Raw genomic sequence first — 15,615 nt, forward strand, 5'->3', positions numbered from 1 at the left:
GTGCTCTCTGCAGCCAGTGTTATGTATTGTCCCTGGAGAGATGGGTAATCAGACCTCACACTGCTGTGCTCTGTGCTCTCTGCAGCCAGTGTTATGTATTGTCCCTGGAGAGATGTGTAATCAGACCTCACGGGGCACAGCAGTGTGAGGTCTGATTACACATCTCTCCAGGTACAATACATAGCAGTGGCTGCAGAGAGCACAGCAGTGTGAGGTCTGATTACACATCTCTCCAGGGACAATACATAACACTGGCTGCAGAGAGCACAGGGCACAGCAGTGTGAGGTCTGATTACACATCTCTCCAGGGACAATACATAGCAGTGGCTGCACAGAGCACAGCAGTGTGAGGTCTGATTACACATCTCTCCAGGGACAATACATAACACTGGCTGCAGAGAGCACAGAGCACAGCAGTGTGAGTTCTGATTACACATCTCTCCAGGGACAATACATAACACTGGCTGCAGAGAGCACATAGCACAGCAGTGTGAGGTCTGATTACACATCTCTCCAGGGACAATACATAACACTGGCTGCAGAGAGCACAGAGCACAGCAGTGTGAGGTCTGATTACACATCTCTCCAGGGACAATACATAACACTGGCTGCAGAGAGCACAGCAGTGTGAGGTCTGATTACACATCTCTCCAGGGACAATACATAGCAGTGGCTGCAGTCTGCTGGGTCACTCCTGCCTCCTGTCATCTTTATGGACCTTGTGTCTCGGGTTGCTGGTGGATTCCTCTGATATTATGGCCCTGAGTGTTCAGATCTGCTGTACCCGCAGCCTCCTGGCACCGATACCCTGGATACAACATAAAGGGGTCACATAGAATTTGAGGATTTATAACTTTGCCCCATTTTTCTGTTCACAGCTGGGGCCTGCATTATTGTGGGACAGTAACAGGCGCCTCTCACATCTTATACAGTTTGGGTTTTTCTTGTTTTGTAAGACGGGGACGTTGCCACAATGTATATGTTGCATACATGTCATGTTACAGCGCTGGTACAGAGGCACGAAGGAGCAGCTGCGGGCAGCATTACAACATTAACAAGAAAAACGGAAGGTGAGGATGTAATGTAACGGCTCCTGCAGCCGGTGGGGGAGAAATGGCCTGATACATTGTAGCAGCACATCTGCTCTGGATGCTTCACCTGTGTCCTGCAGAGAGAGGGACAGGAGACTCGTATGAAACGTGCAGCGCAGGGCGAGGCGTCTCCTGCGGCATCACTACTGCACGTCAGGACTGAAAGCATAAGATATAATGGTATCTACAGGATAGGGGGCGACACTCTGACTACTGGGACCCTCACTGATCAGGGGAATAGGGGTCTTGTGCCCCCTAATTAATAGAGCAACATTCGAAGTGTTCTCCCTGCTGCTCTATTAGAGGTAGCATCCCTCCACCCCAGTCTATTAACCCTTATGGGGATAGGTTTCACTTTTCATCTTGGTACAATCCCTTTTGCTTTTTCTTTCTAAGAAGTGAATGGTGAGTGCAGCTCAGTCATCTTTCCAGGCTCAGGATACTTGGCGTCTGCTCTGTGTTCTCATTAAAGTTATTTTTATGTTACTCCGCAGCCTCCTGTTATTCCTCCTGACACAGAGCTCCAAATCCCCTGCACGGACATGAAGGTTCTCTGCAGCCACCACTAGGGGGAGCTCTGTCTTTAGTATATCACAGTATGCCCCTACTGATACATACAGAGATCAGTATGACAATGTGTCGGGGTGCCTTAAGGGGGCGCTCTACACTGCTATACATGGTGGGCTCCGTCCTAATCTATGGGCCTAGGTGCAATCGATCTTAAAGGGGCTGCAGCAGCTCCCAGGCCACTGATATAATAAATACGTCTACGTGAGCGCAGGTTTCTGGGTTTAGAGAAATCTTTCTTTTGTTTATATGTAAATGAGCACTTTGGTGCACTGTGGGCGTGGCCATGCGTTTCAGTGCACCCGGCTTTCCAGGGTGCTGTCAGTGATGAGAGTGGGTGCCCCGGACCCTGCGCTATCACAGATAATAGCTTTCCTAATGGGGTGACGCGCCCCTTTAAGTTAAAGATCAGGATGAGGTTTCCTTTAAGGTTCCATTTATTTCTATATTCTAGACATTGATTATTTTACATGAATATTTAATTCTCATTGAACAGAGAAAAACACAAGGCGACCCTTCCATCTCCGGTGGTGGGAAAGACCCCCTGGGTGTGGTGGTAGAGACCTCCGGGGTGTGGGGTGGCGGGAGAGACCCCCTGGGTGTGGTGGGAAAGACCCCCTGGGTATGGGGGCGGTGGGAGAGACCCCCCTGGGTGTGGCGGGAAAGACTCCCGGGTGTGGTGTGGCGGGAATGACCTCCAGGGTATGGGGGCGGTGGGAGAGACCCCCGGGTGGGGGGGTGGATTGGTTTGTGGACGACTCTTCCATGTGAATGTACATTTCTCAACATCCTCTGGCAAACCTATTCCAGCCAAATAAGTTCCACAGCTGAGGGTTTGTTACAATTTATGTCCTGTCCAGCAGAAATCACATCAGCACAATCCATCCCCGTGCCTTTAAATGTTTGTTACATAGAAAACGGGGATCATCCGCAGCTGCTTTCTATCAGGACCAGCGCCTCCCCCGTTACAGGTTGTGTGCAGTACTGCAGCATCACGGGACGGCGCTGGTCCAGATAGAAAGCAGCTGCGGAGATCCTCACCTTACTGATTATTTACAGGACTGACTAGTGATCAGACATGGAGACGGCTGTGACATCACATTATAGTAGTCTCTGAGCGGAGCGTGGATGTGCGGGGGTCCGCCCCTGCAGGCAGATCGTGGCGTCTCATGCAGGGGCGGAGGGTGGATGTGCGGGGGTCCGCCCCTGCAGGCAGATCATGGCGTCTCATGCAGGGGCGGAGCGTGGATGCGCGGGGGTCCGCCCCTGCAGGCGGATCATGGCGTCTCATGCAGGGGGCAGCACCCCCTAATCTACCCCAAGCCCGCAGGCAGGAGGAGCGAAGCAGTGATGTCACAGGCAGAGGATCGGGGATCGGTCCTGTCTCGCCTCCTCCTCTTCTGGCACCGGGATTCGGGGCTGCAGCGCCGAACGGGTCAAGCCCCAAAACCTCTGCGGGGACAGATCCTTCCGGACCGCGGTGAACTTCCAGCCCATGTGACTGCCGCAGACTCTGCACTGAGCGATTGTCCAAGCGTAACTGCAAGAAGAGGAGGGGAGACCTCAGATACCTCACAGCTGAGGGTTTGTTACCAAATCTCTCTCCTGCCCTCACAGTTTGTTACAATGTATCAGTGCAGGTCACTGTGCCAGGTGTGTACCATACAGCACAGGGTGTGGGATAACTGGAGTGTTACATCTCTCTTCTGTCCTCACAGTTTGTTACACGCTGCGCTAATACACTGTACCAACAGGGTGCGGGATTGCTGCTGCTGCGGCGGCTCTTGTCATCCTCCTTTATATTGTGTAAAGCCCAGAGATAAGAAACCTGCGCTTCCTTCTGCTTTCATCCGCACTCATGGCCACTTCTGTTTTCTGTGATTGTTATCTAAAATCTATGGAAACCCTCCGCCCTCACCTTTAAAGGGTCCCATCCTATATCAGCACAAAGGGCGTGCACCCTCAGGGACCCCCAATCCTGACAATGCAGGGGGCCAGGAAATGGAGTATTTGCAGTGCCAGGTCAGTAAGGGGTTAACCAAACCAGTCGCTGGATACAAAAAGGTTGGGGAGGAATCACATCTAGAATTCCGCACCGATGCATCCACCAGGTGGCGCTACCTCTCCATTTCTATACTTGCACCACTATACTACTCATGGCAGAGCTGTCCCCTGCAGCTGAACTACAACACTCAGCATGCCCTGAGCTACATCATGGGAGTTGTAATTTCACCGCCTACTGATTGAGCATTGCTTCAGGTTTAGCAAAATGGGGGCCACATTCAGCATAAGGTGGGACCCTCACTTACATGGCATTGAGCAGTGGGTGGGGGGCCGGACCCTCCCTCTATATGTGTCACACTCACCCTGGGAACCAGCTGTTTTCTATGGACGCGCGGCCGATCAGACTCAGGTTTAAGGCTTTGTAGACGGTCAGGGTCTCGTGCACGTAGCCGTGAGGATTGACGTAGGCGGCCATAGGGCCACATAGAGAGAGACTGTAAGAGAGGAGACAGATAGGGGGCGCTGCTCCAGATATTACACTCACGTGCAGGACACGGCTCCTCTTACCTGAAAATCTCATTCTTGGTTGTGATCTCAGTGTCGTGACAGTGTTTACAGCAGAGGGATGTGCACTGCAACGAGAGAGCGGGAGGGGTCACAGGTCATACATCCTGGGGGTCACAGGTCATACATCCTGGGGAAAGTGACTATACATCTCATACATCCTTGGGGGTCACTGATCATACACTAAAGAGGGGGGGGGCAGAGGTCATACAACCCGGGGACGGAAACTATACATTTCATACATTCTGGGGGTCACTGATCATACACTAAAGACAGGGGGGGGGGGGGTCACAGGTCATACATCCTGGGGATGGTGACGATATATTTCATACATTCTGGAGGTCACTGATCATACACTGGGGCGGGGGGGGGGGGTCACAGGTCATACATCCTGGGGATGGTGACGATACATTTCATACATTCTGGGGGTCACTGATCATACACCGGGGCAGGGGCAGCACATTTCATACATCCTTGGGGGGTCATTCTCTATGATGGGGACTCACTTTGCTCATGATGTCCAGCTCGCAGCGCAGCCGCTGGATGGCGTTCCCGATCTTTAGCAGCTGGATCCGCAGCGCGTCATCGATGGGCAGACAGGCCGCTACTCGATATGAGAAATCTGACCACAGAAAAAGTGACAGGGAATGAGGGACAGTCACAGAATTAAGAAGAGGGGTCAAAGGGCGACTTCCCTGCACAAGGTTACATTCATTGCAGAGAGCAGTGCATTATGGGATTCAGTCAGATACTATACGCTGCCTGCCGCCAGCTGTGGGAGCCTTGGGGTAGTAGTAGATATTATTCTGGTCCTGGTGTCATCCAAGTCATAGATTGTTATGCAATAAACGTCCAGAACCTTTCATCTAACACTTTGTGTTCCACTCACTCGTCATGTTCAGCATTTCTGCTTGCTGTCAGTGAATGGAGGCATTTCTGTCCTGATCTAGTCCTGCGCACACCACAGTGCAGGTTATCCTCTGATTTAAAGGGGTTGTCTGGAACATTGTACAATTCTTATACTCTCACGTGAAGAGGAGCAGAGACACAGTTCCCAGGCGCCACCGCGGTACATTGGACCGAACCATCTGCTTCCTGTTTGTAGGTTCTAGTGCCTGGGGGCTGAGCCGAGCTGGACCCCCACAATCCCAGATTGATGGATGTCACTATGAATAATGCATAAGCCATAGTAGAGGTTTCTTGCACTGACACTTGTAGCAGAAACCGATCTTACTCTGATGTGATTATCTAACAGCGGACGCACTTGTAACAAACCCTCACCTGCGAGCAGTAAATGACACAGTATTACAGAGAAACAGAACTGCCTCACTTTTCTGAGAATCCATGGGGCAATGGAAAAAGAAAGTTTACTGGAAAGTTTCACAACTTTTCATTAGACACAATCCCTCTTAAAATATCCTCCTCCCCCGCGTCTCACCTATAGGATTAGCCGGCAGAGAATCGTCGCGGAGGTTTTCATCCCACTCGTGCAGCTGTCGCTTCACCCTCTCCATGAGAGAATCCTGGTGACAGATGCCCATTACCATATGCCGTATAATGACACCTCCCACAGCGCCCCCCACACATCCCACCATTAGACGTGGCCCTCCCCTACAGATGGCTAGAACCCGTACACGTGTCCGATACTCACCGCGTCGTACAAGGCGTAGAGCCACGAGGGCCACGACGTCAGATTGGCACCAAAGAACTTCCTCTATGGAGAGTCATACAGGAGAGAAGATCAATGTGGGGGGTGGGAGCAGAGAGAAGAGGGGGGGGTCACAGAGTCAGGAGGCAGTGCAGAAAGACAGAAATCGTGAACAGAGCATGTACATTATTGCTCCATTCACTGACAGGTAGCGGAGTACAGTGCTTTATTATCTCCATCAGTCCCGGTGATTTACATACATTCTGCAGGATTTACAACAGGACTCCACTCTGATCCCTCCCCCCCCACTCTGATCCCTCCCCCCCACATTTACACCTGACTTCTGACATTTTAGTGCCCCAAAAATGCTGCATGAAAACTGAAGCCGCTTTCCATTAGTCCTGGATTTGGAACTTCATACCATGTTATGTATACGACTCCTATACAGATCTATGTGGCTCCATGGGAACAGACTACAAACAAAACCCTGCGTAGTCAGATCCCGCAGTCGTATTCTCTTCCTCGGAGTCACTTCATGAATGTATGAAGTCTGGGAGGCTGCAGGGTTATCATGCATACGACACATTGCTCTGTATAAGAGCTGTATACACAAAACGGAGGTTTCAAATTTAAAAAAATGGAGTAAATCTTTTCCTCTTCTGAATTATCGTGGGTGCGATGTGCTGCATATTAGTTCAAAACTTTCAATTTTACAGAGTCTGTTCCCAAGGATCCCTTCCCCTCTTCCTGGTGCAACACGGAGACCCCAGAGTTCAGCCTGAGTGTAACCCGTCGCTCACCCTGCGGTACTTGTGCAGCCGCTGACAGGTGCTCTGCGGGCTCCGGCTGCTGAAGGCCTTGCTGCACGGGACAAGCTGATGGCGGCTCTGAGAGTCCAGCTGGATGGAGGTCATGGGACACGGCAGGACCCTCTCCGGAAGGATCTGGACCCGGGCGAGCAGGATCCTGCCACAAAAAAACAAAGAAACTTTAAATAACCGTCAAAGATCTTAACGGGTGTGCCCGGGGGTGAGCCTATACTCACCTCTCTGCTCCAGCAGTGACTACACCTCAACAGCATCTGTCACTGGCCTCAGCAGAACCCCGTGAGGCCAGTGACAAGATACAACATGACGTCACAGTACAATCAGACTGTATAAGACAGGAGGCGCCATGATAGACTGCAGCAGAGGAGAGAGGGAAGCATAGGCACGTATAACTACAGCGCACAACGTTTCATCACCCAGCTTTCCTAGCATCCTGAGTGACAATCTGTAGCGGGGGAGGTGTAGCTGCAGATCTAGGCATAGTGTGGCGCTCCCCTCCTCCCGGCACAGATTACTCAGCACTGGGCACAGCCGCAGGGCACCCGGCTCCTCTCCCACCTCTCACCCATCTGTCTGGGTTCTCATTTCCAGCACTTGGAATCTCTGGCGCCCGATGGCTTTCACTTTCACCGTCTCGATGCCGTACTCCTGCTCCTCGCGATATGCGTAGATTTCTGCGGTGGTCCCGAAGCGTGCGTCTCTCTGGAGCCCATCACTAGGATATAGTCATGGTTACACTCATCTTACACTATAATCTGGCTGATCGCTTAGAGCTCCGGCTGTACCTGTAGGCCAGTACGGCAAACGTCCGGTCCCTCTGGATGAGGCCTCGCACCATGCTGACCTCCTGGGGTCTGGAGAGGTGAAGGGGCAGCGTCTGCCCGGGGATCAGCATCACCTGTACATTCGGCAGCACCGGGATCTGCTGGCAGCTGTCATCATCGTGCAGCGTCCTCCCATGAAACTCCTCCATGTCCACCCCGAGATACTGCAAAGAGGAGAGATGTGACCCCGGACCCCCAGTCATCAGCAGCTCGGGGCGTCCGGGACCCCCAGTCATCAGCAGCTCGGGGCGTCCGGGACCCCCAGTCATCAGCAGCTCGGGGCGTCCGGGACCCCCAGTCATCAGCAGCTCGGGGCGTCCGGGACCCCCAGTCATCAGCAGCTCGGGGCGTCCGGGACCCCCAGTCATCAGCAGCTCGGGGCGTCCAGGACCCCCAGTCATCAGCAGCTCGGGGCATCCGGGACCCCTCAAGCTGTCCTATAGCGCACAGGACATTACACTGCTCATCACTGGGGGGATGGTAAAGGAGAGGGGTAGAGCCAATCACAGACCACCCCCATCCCCCTCCCTCCAGGACTGATAGAGACAGAGGAAGTATATCCGGGATTATTATATGCTGGATTCTTGTTAATATCAGGGAATTAGAGAATGTGATATTTTGTTATCTCCGTTACCCCGCGGCCACGCCCCCCCGGCCTCTCCGTTACCCCGCGGTCACACCCCCCCGGCCTCTCCGTTACCCCCGCGGCCACGCCCCCCCCGGCCTCTCCGTTACCCCGCGGTCACACCCCCCCTGGCCTCTCTGTTACCCCGCGGTCACACCCCCCCTGGCCTCTCTGTTACCCCGCGGTCACACCACCCCTGGCCTCTCTGTTACCCCGCGGCCACGCCCCCCGGCCTCTCCGTTACCCCCGCGGTCACGCCCCCCCGGCCTCTCCGTTACCCCCGCGGTCACACCCCCCCGGCCTCTCCGTTACTCCGCGGCCACACCCCCCTTGGCCTCTCTGTTACCCCGCAGTCACACCCCCCTGGCTTCTCTGTTACCCCGCGGTCACACCCCCCTGGCCTCTCTGTTACCCCCGCGGTCACACCCCCCTGGCCTCTCTGTTACCCCGCGGTCACACCCCCCCTGGCCTCTCTGTTACCCCGCGGTCACACCCCCCTGGCCTCTCTGTTACCCCGCGGTCACACCCCCCCTGGCCTCTCTGTTACCCCACGGTCACACCCCCCCTGGCCTCTCTGTTACCCCGCGGTCACACCCCCCCTGGCCTCTCTGTTACCCCGCGGTACTCACAGCATGAGACGTCGGTAAACTGGTATCAAAATTGATGATATTTGGCGCCTCGTTGTCTCCTCCGTCAGGATCCTCCATCTCCATGTCATCATCTTCCTCGCTCTCTGCCCGGAGGAGACACAATGCGGTTACATCCCAGTCCTCCCTCCAGGTCCCCCCCCTCTCACAGGGACAACCAATCCTCATCCACGTAACATTCTGGCATGTTTCAGGCTGCGTTCACACGATGCGTTGCGTTTTTGACGCATCCCAAAGGCTTCAGCCCTGATCATACGCTGATGTTACATTGCGTTTCCAATGCAACGCAAAAACGCAATATAACACCAGCATACGATCACGAATGGGTCAAAAACGCAACAAAAGCACAACGCACCGTGTGAACGCAGCCTGAGAGTGACTGCGCCATCTCAGGCACTATGGGCGGGACACGAGAGCAGCGCGGGTCGGAGTAATGTGCCAGGGCGCCCCCGCCAGAGCTGTACATTACCGGGGATAAGCTGCAGCTGGTTGCCCATGTTATTTATACCGGGGTCTTCCTCCCCTTCCTCATCCGCCATTCCTGTTTACCAGCGGTGCATGCCGGGAGCTGCGGACACCACGTGACACAGGAGACCACGCCCTCTGTCACTGCCTGCTCCTCGCGCCCTACAAGGTGACTGACAGCTCCCGAACCACGCCCCCGGCGTCCTATTCCTATAGCAACTAAAACCGCAGCCAAGAGAACTACAAGTCCCAGCAACAACGTCACGTGCTAAACCCCGAGCACCCCGCGGCCTGTAAGACGTGTCCTACCCAAATATACCGACCACGTACAGCTACCCCCTCCCCCCAATATACCGGCCCAGGTCCCACACACAACTGCCCCTACCCCAAATATAGCAACCCCCTCCATGTACAGCTACCCCCCAAATAAACCCGCCACAACTGCCCCTCCCGACCAATGATCTACCCCCTCCCCCAAATATCCCAACTACCCTCCCCCTGCATCTACCCCACCCAAATATACTGGGGCAATCATGTATAGCAAACCTTTCCTCTATTATCCCTGTGACATCACTGTGTGTATTATCCCTGTACTGTGACATCACTGTGTGTATTATCCCTGTACTGTGACATCACTGTGTGTATTATCCCTGTACTGTGACATCACTGTGTGTATTATCCCTGTACTGTGACATCACTGTGTGTATTATCCCTGTACTGTGACATCACTGTGTGTATTATCCCTGTACTGTGACATCACTGTGTGTATTATCCCTGTACTGTGACATCACTGTGTGTATTATCTCTGTACTGTGACATCACTGTGTGTATTATCCCTGTACTGTGACATCACTGTGTGTATTATCTCTGTACTGTGACATCACTGTGTGTATTATCTCTGTACTGTGACATCACTGTGTGTATTATCTCTGTACTGTGACATCACTGTGTGTATTATCTCTGTACTGTGACATCACTGTGTGTATTATCCCTGTACTGTGACATCACTGTGTGTATTATCCCTGTACTGTGACATCACTGTGTGTATTATCTCTGTACTGTGACATCACTGTGTGTATTATCCCCGTACTGTGACATCACTGTGTGTATTATCCCTGTACTGTGACATCGCTGTGTGTATTATCCCTGTACTGTGACATCACTGTGTGTATTATCTCTGTACTGTGACATCACTGTGTGTATTATCCCTGTACTGTGACATCACTGTGTGTATTATCTCTGTACTGTGACATCACTGTGTGTATTATCCCCGTACTGTGACATCACTGTGTGTATTATCCCTGTACTGTGACATCGCTGTGTGTATTATCCCTGTACTGTGACATCGCTGTGTGTATTATCCCTGTACTGTGACATCGCTGTGTGTATTATCCCTGTACTGTGACATCGCTGTGTGTATTATCCCTGTACTGTGACATCGCTGTGTGTATTATCCCTGTACTGTGACATCGCTGTGTGTATTATCTCTGTACTGTGACATCACTGTGTGTATTATCCCTGTACTGTGACATCACTGTGTGTATTATCTCTGTACTGTGACATCACTGTGTGTATTATCCCTGTACTGTGACATCACTGTGTGTATTATCACTGTACTGTGACATCACTGTGTGTATTATCCCTGTACTGTGACATCACTGTGTGTATTATCTCTGTACTGTGACATCACTGTGTGTATTATCCCCTGTACTGTGACATCACTGTGTGTATTATCCTGTACTGTGACATCGCTGTGTGTATTATCCCTGTACTGTGACATCACTGTGTGTATTATCTTGTACTGTGACATCACTGTGTGTATTATCCCTGTACTGTGGCATCACTGTGTGTATTATCCCTGTATTTCCAGCAGGTATATATCGGGAGGCTGGTGCTGGGAGTATTGTGGTGTGATGCGCAGCTGGTCCTGCAGGTGGCGCTCTCCTCCCCTCTGGTAGGTACATTACACTCGGTAGGTTTCTGCAGGTCTCGTGTTCATCTGTGATTCCGTCTTGTGAGGTTTTGGAGATTGTAGACATTTAGTGACAGATTATCTCCTCTCACCCTCATGTGCGGCTCCTCACCTTCCTCTGCAGATCCCTCTAGCCAGCAGGGCCACATGTGACCATGGCGGCTCAGGGTGACCTCCGCCAGCAGCCACCACTCCCATCATCTCTTCTCCTGGAGGCAGCGATGCACCCGAGGAGACGCTGGGAGTTGTCTCTATTTATAGCTCTTCATGAGTCAGGAGAAGATTCTGCCGCTCCTGCACTTTGTGATGTTCCCCTGCGGAGCCGATCCCTCACTACATCCCAGGTAACATCACCTGCAGCAGCCGCGCTCACCTGGCAGGTGTCATACTGCTCCGCCAGCATCTTCTCTAATTGTCATCTCTCAGGACGATTCCTCAGACTCACAGCAAAGAAACAATCATTACAAAACATCTTATAGAGAACATCCTCCGATTATACCCAGACACAGAGATGAAAGGAAGTCTGCACTCCATCCTGATAATCCAGGGACATTACTCATAGATCCAGGGACCGGGACTGTGGGATCTTCTTATATGTGTTATCCACATCCATATTATCCACATCAAAATATGCTAATAAGTCTGAAGATCTCTGGGGGTGGTGTTACCAGAGCCCCTCCTTGTTGCAGCTATTTTTGTACATATTCTATATAATACATATCTCCTATGTACAGGAATATAACTACTATAATACTGCCCCCTATGTACAAGAATATAACTACTATAATACTGCCCCCTATGTACAGGAATATAACTACTATAATACTGCCCCCTATGTACAGGAATATAACTACTATAATACTGCCCCCTATGTACAAGAATATAACTACTATAATACTGCCCCCTATGTACAGGAATATAACTACTATAATACTGCCCCCTATGTACAGGAATATAACTACTATAATACTGCCCCCTATGTACAAGAATATAACTACTATAATACTGCCCCCTATGTACAGGAATATAACTACTATAATACTGCCCCCTATGTACAGGAATATAACTACTATAATACTGCCCCCTATGTACAGGAATATAACTACTATAATACTGCCCCCTATGTACAGGAATATAACTACTATAATACTGCCCCCTATGTACAGGAATATAACTACTATAATACTGCCCCCTATGTACAAGAATATAACTACTATAATACTGCCCCCTATGTACAGGAATATAACTACTATAATACTGCCCCCTATGTACAGGAATATAACTACTATAATACTGCCTCCTATGTACAGGAATATAACTACTATAATACTGCCCCCTATGTACAGGAATATAACTACTATAATACTGCCCCCTATGTACAAGAATATAACTACTATAATACTGCCCCCTATGTACAGGAATATAACTACTATAATACTGCCCCCTATGTACAAGAATATAACTACTATAATACTGCCCCCTATGTACAGGAATATAACTACTATAATACTGCCCCCTATGTACAGGGATATAACTACTATAATACTGCCCCCTATGTACAGGGATATAACTACTATAATACTGCCCCCTATGTACAGGGATATAACTACTATAATACTGCCCCCTATGTACAAGAATATAACTACTATAATACTGCCCCCTATGTACAGGAATATAACTACTATAATACTGCCCCCTATGTACAAGAATATAACTACTATAATACTACCCCCTATGTACAGGAATATAACTACTATAATACTGCCCCCTATGTACAGGGATATAACTACTATAATACTGCCCCCTATGTACAGGAATATAACTACTATAATACTGCCCCCTATGTACAAGAATATAACTACTATAATACTGCCCCCTATGTACAGGAATATAACTACTATAATACTGCCCCCTATGTACAGGAATATAACTACTATAATACTGCCCCCTATGTACAGGAATATAACTACTATAATACTGCCCCCTATGTACAGGAATATAACTACTATAATACTGCCCCCTATGTACAGGAATATAACTACTATAATACTGCCCCCTATGTACAGGAATATAACTACTATAATACTGCCCCCTATGTACAGGAATATAACTACTATAATACTGCCCCCTATGTACAAGAATATAACTACTATAATACTGCCCCCCATGTACAAGAATATAACTACTATAATACTGCCCCCTATGTACAGGAATATAACTACTATAATACTGCCCCCTATGTACAGGAATATAACTACTATAATACTGCCCCCTATGTACAGGAATATAACTACTATAATACTGCCCCCTATGTACAAGAATATAACTACTATAATACTGCCCCCCATGTACAAGAATATAACTACTATAATACTGCCCCCCATGTACAGGAATATAACTACTATAATACTGCCCCCTATGTACAGGAATATAACTACTATAATACTGCCCCCCATGTACAGGAATATAACTACTATAATACTGCCCCCCAAGTACAGGAAAATAACTACTATAATACTGCCCCCTATGTACAGGAATATAACTACTATAATACTGCCCCCTATGTACAAGAATATAACTACTATAATACTGCCCCCTATGTACAAGAATATAACTACTATAATACTGCCCCCTATGTACAAGAATATAACTACTATAATACTGCCCCCTATGTACAGGAATATAACTACTATAATACTGCCCCCATGTACAAGAATATACCTACTATAATACTGCCCCCTATGTACAGGAATATAACTACTATAATACTGCCCCCATGTACAGGAATATAACTACTATAATACTGCCCCCTATGTACAAGAATATAACTACTATAATACTGCCCACTATGTACAGGAATATAACTACTATAATACTGCCCCCCAAGTACAGGAAAATAACTACTATAATACTGCCCCCTATGTACAGGAATATAACTACTATAATACTGCCCCCTATGTACAAGAATATAACTACTATAATACTGCCCCCTATGTACAAGAATATAACTACTATAATACTGCCCCCTATGTACAAGAATATAACTACTATAATACTGCCCCCATGTACAAGAATATACCTACTATAATACTGCCCCCTATGTACAGGAATATAACTACTATAATACTGCCCCCATGTACAGGAATATAACTACTATAATACTGCCCCCTATGTACAAGAATATAACTACTATAATACTGCCCACTATGTACAGGAATATAACTACTATAATACTGCCCCCCAAGTACAGGAAAATAACTACTATAATACTGCCCCCTATGTACAGGAATATAACTACTATAATACTGCCCCCTATGTACAGGAATATAACTACTATAATACTGCCCCCTATGTACAAGAATATAACTACTATAATACTGCCCCCTATGTACAAGAATATAACTACTATAATACTGCCCCCTATGTACAAGAATATAACTACTATAATACTGCCCCCTATGTACAGGAATATAACTACTATAATACTGCCCCCTATGTACAGGAATATAACTACTATAATACTGCCCCCTATGTACAGGAATATAACTACTATAATACTGCCCCCTATGTACAGGAATATAACTACTATAATACTGCCCCCTATGTACAGGAATATAACTACTATAATACTGCCCCCTATGTACAGGAATATAACTACTATAATACTGCCCCCTATGTACAGGAATATAACTACTATAATACTGCCCCCATGTACAAGAATATACCTACTATAATACTGCCCCCTATGTACAGGAATATAACTACTATAATACTGCCCCCATGTACAAGAATATACCTACTATAATACTGCCCCCTATGTACAGGAATATAACTACTATAATACTGCCCCCTATGTACAAGAATATAACTACTATAATACTGCCCCCTATGTACAAGAATATAACTACTATAATACTGCCTCCTATGTACAAGAATATAACTACTATAATACTGCCCCCTATGTACAAGAATATACCTACTATAATACTGCCCCCTATGTACAAGAATATAACTACTATAATACTGCCTCCTATGTACAGGAATATAACTACTATAATACTGCCTCCTATGTACAGGAATATAACTACTATAATACTGCCCCCTATGTACAAGAATATAACTACTATAATACTGCCCCCTATGTACAGGAATATATAACTACTATAATACTGCCCCCTATGTACAGGAATATAACTACTATAATACTGCCTCCTATGTACAGGAATATAACTACTATAATACTGCCCCCTATGTACAAGAATATAACTACTATAATACTGCCCCCTATGTACAGGAATATAACTACTATAATACTGCCCCCTATGTCCAAGAATATAACTACTATAATACTGCCCCCTATGTACAGGAATATAACTACTAT

The 15,615-nt window shown here is 48.4% G+C and overlaps 1 protein-coding gene and 1 long non-coding RNA gene across 2 annotated transcripts; one reads left to right on the top strand and one right to left on the bottom strand.

Annotated features, from left to right (window-relative positions):
• Positions 1-2,077: 2,077 nt before the first annotated feature.
• Positions 2,078-9,427, bottom strand: CRBN (cereblon). The gene is made up of 11 exons (XM_072131999.1): positions 9,267-9,427; positions 8,780-8,883; positions 7,487-7,689; positions 7,267-7,416; positions 6,675-6,840; positions 5,878-5,940; positions 5,665-5,749; positions 4,733-4,848; positions 4,230-4,294; positions 4,025-4,156; positions 2,078-3,198 (listed from the first exon to the last, which is right to left on the bottom strand). Exons 1-11 carry the CDS (start codon positions 9,334-9,336, stop codon positions 3,012-3,014), a joined length of 1,341 nt encoding a protein of 446 aa, XP_071988100.1. The 5' UTR covers positions 9,337-9,427; the 3' UTR covers positions 2,078-3,011.
• On the top strand, positions 9,408-11,776 carry LOC140108916 (uncharacterized). The gene is made up of 3 exons (XR_011851345.1): positions 9,408-9,555; positions 11,133-11,216; positions 11,359-11,776. It is a non-coding gene; the product is annotated as an uncharacterized lncRNA (long non-coding RNA).
• The last annotated feature ends 3,839 nt before the right edge of the window (positions 11,777-15,615 follow it).

This window comes from Engystomops pustulosus, unplaced genomic scaffold, assembly GCF_040894005.1.
Source record: "Engystomops pustulosus unplaced genomic scaffold, aEngPut4.maternal MAT_SCAFFOLD_197, whole genome shotgun sequence".
Lineage (NCBI taxonomy): Eukaryota > Metazoa > Chordata > Amphibia > Anura > Leptodactylidae > Engystomops > Engystomops pustulosus.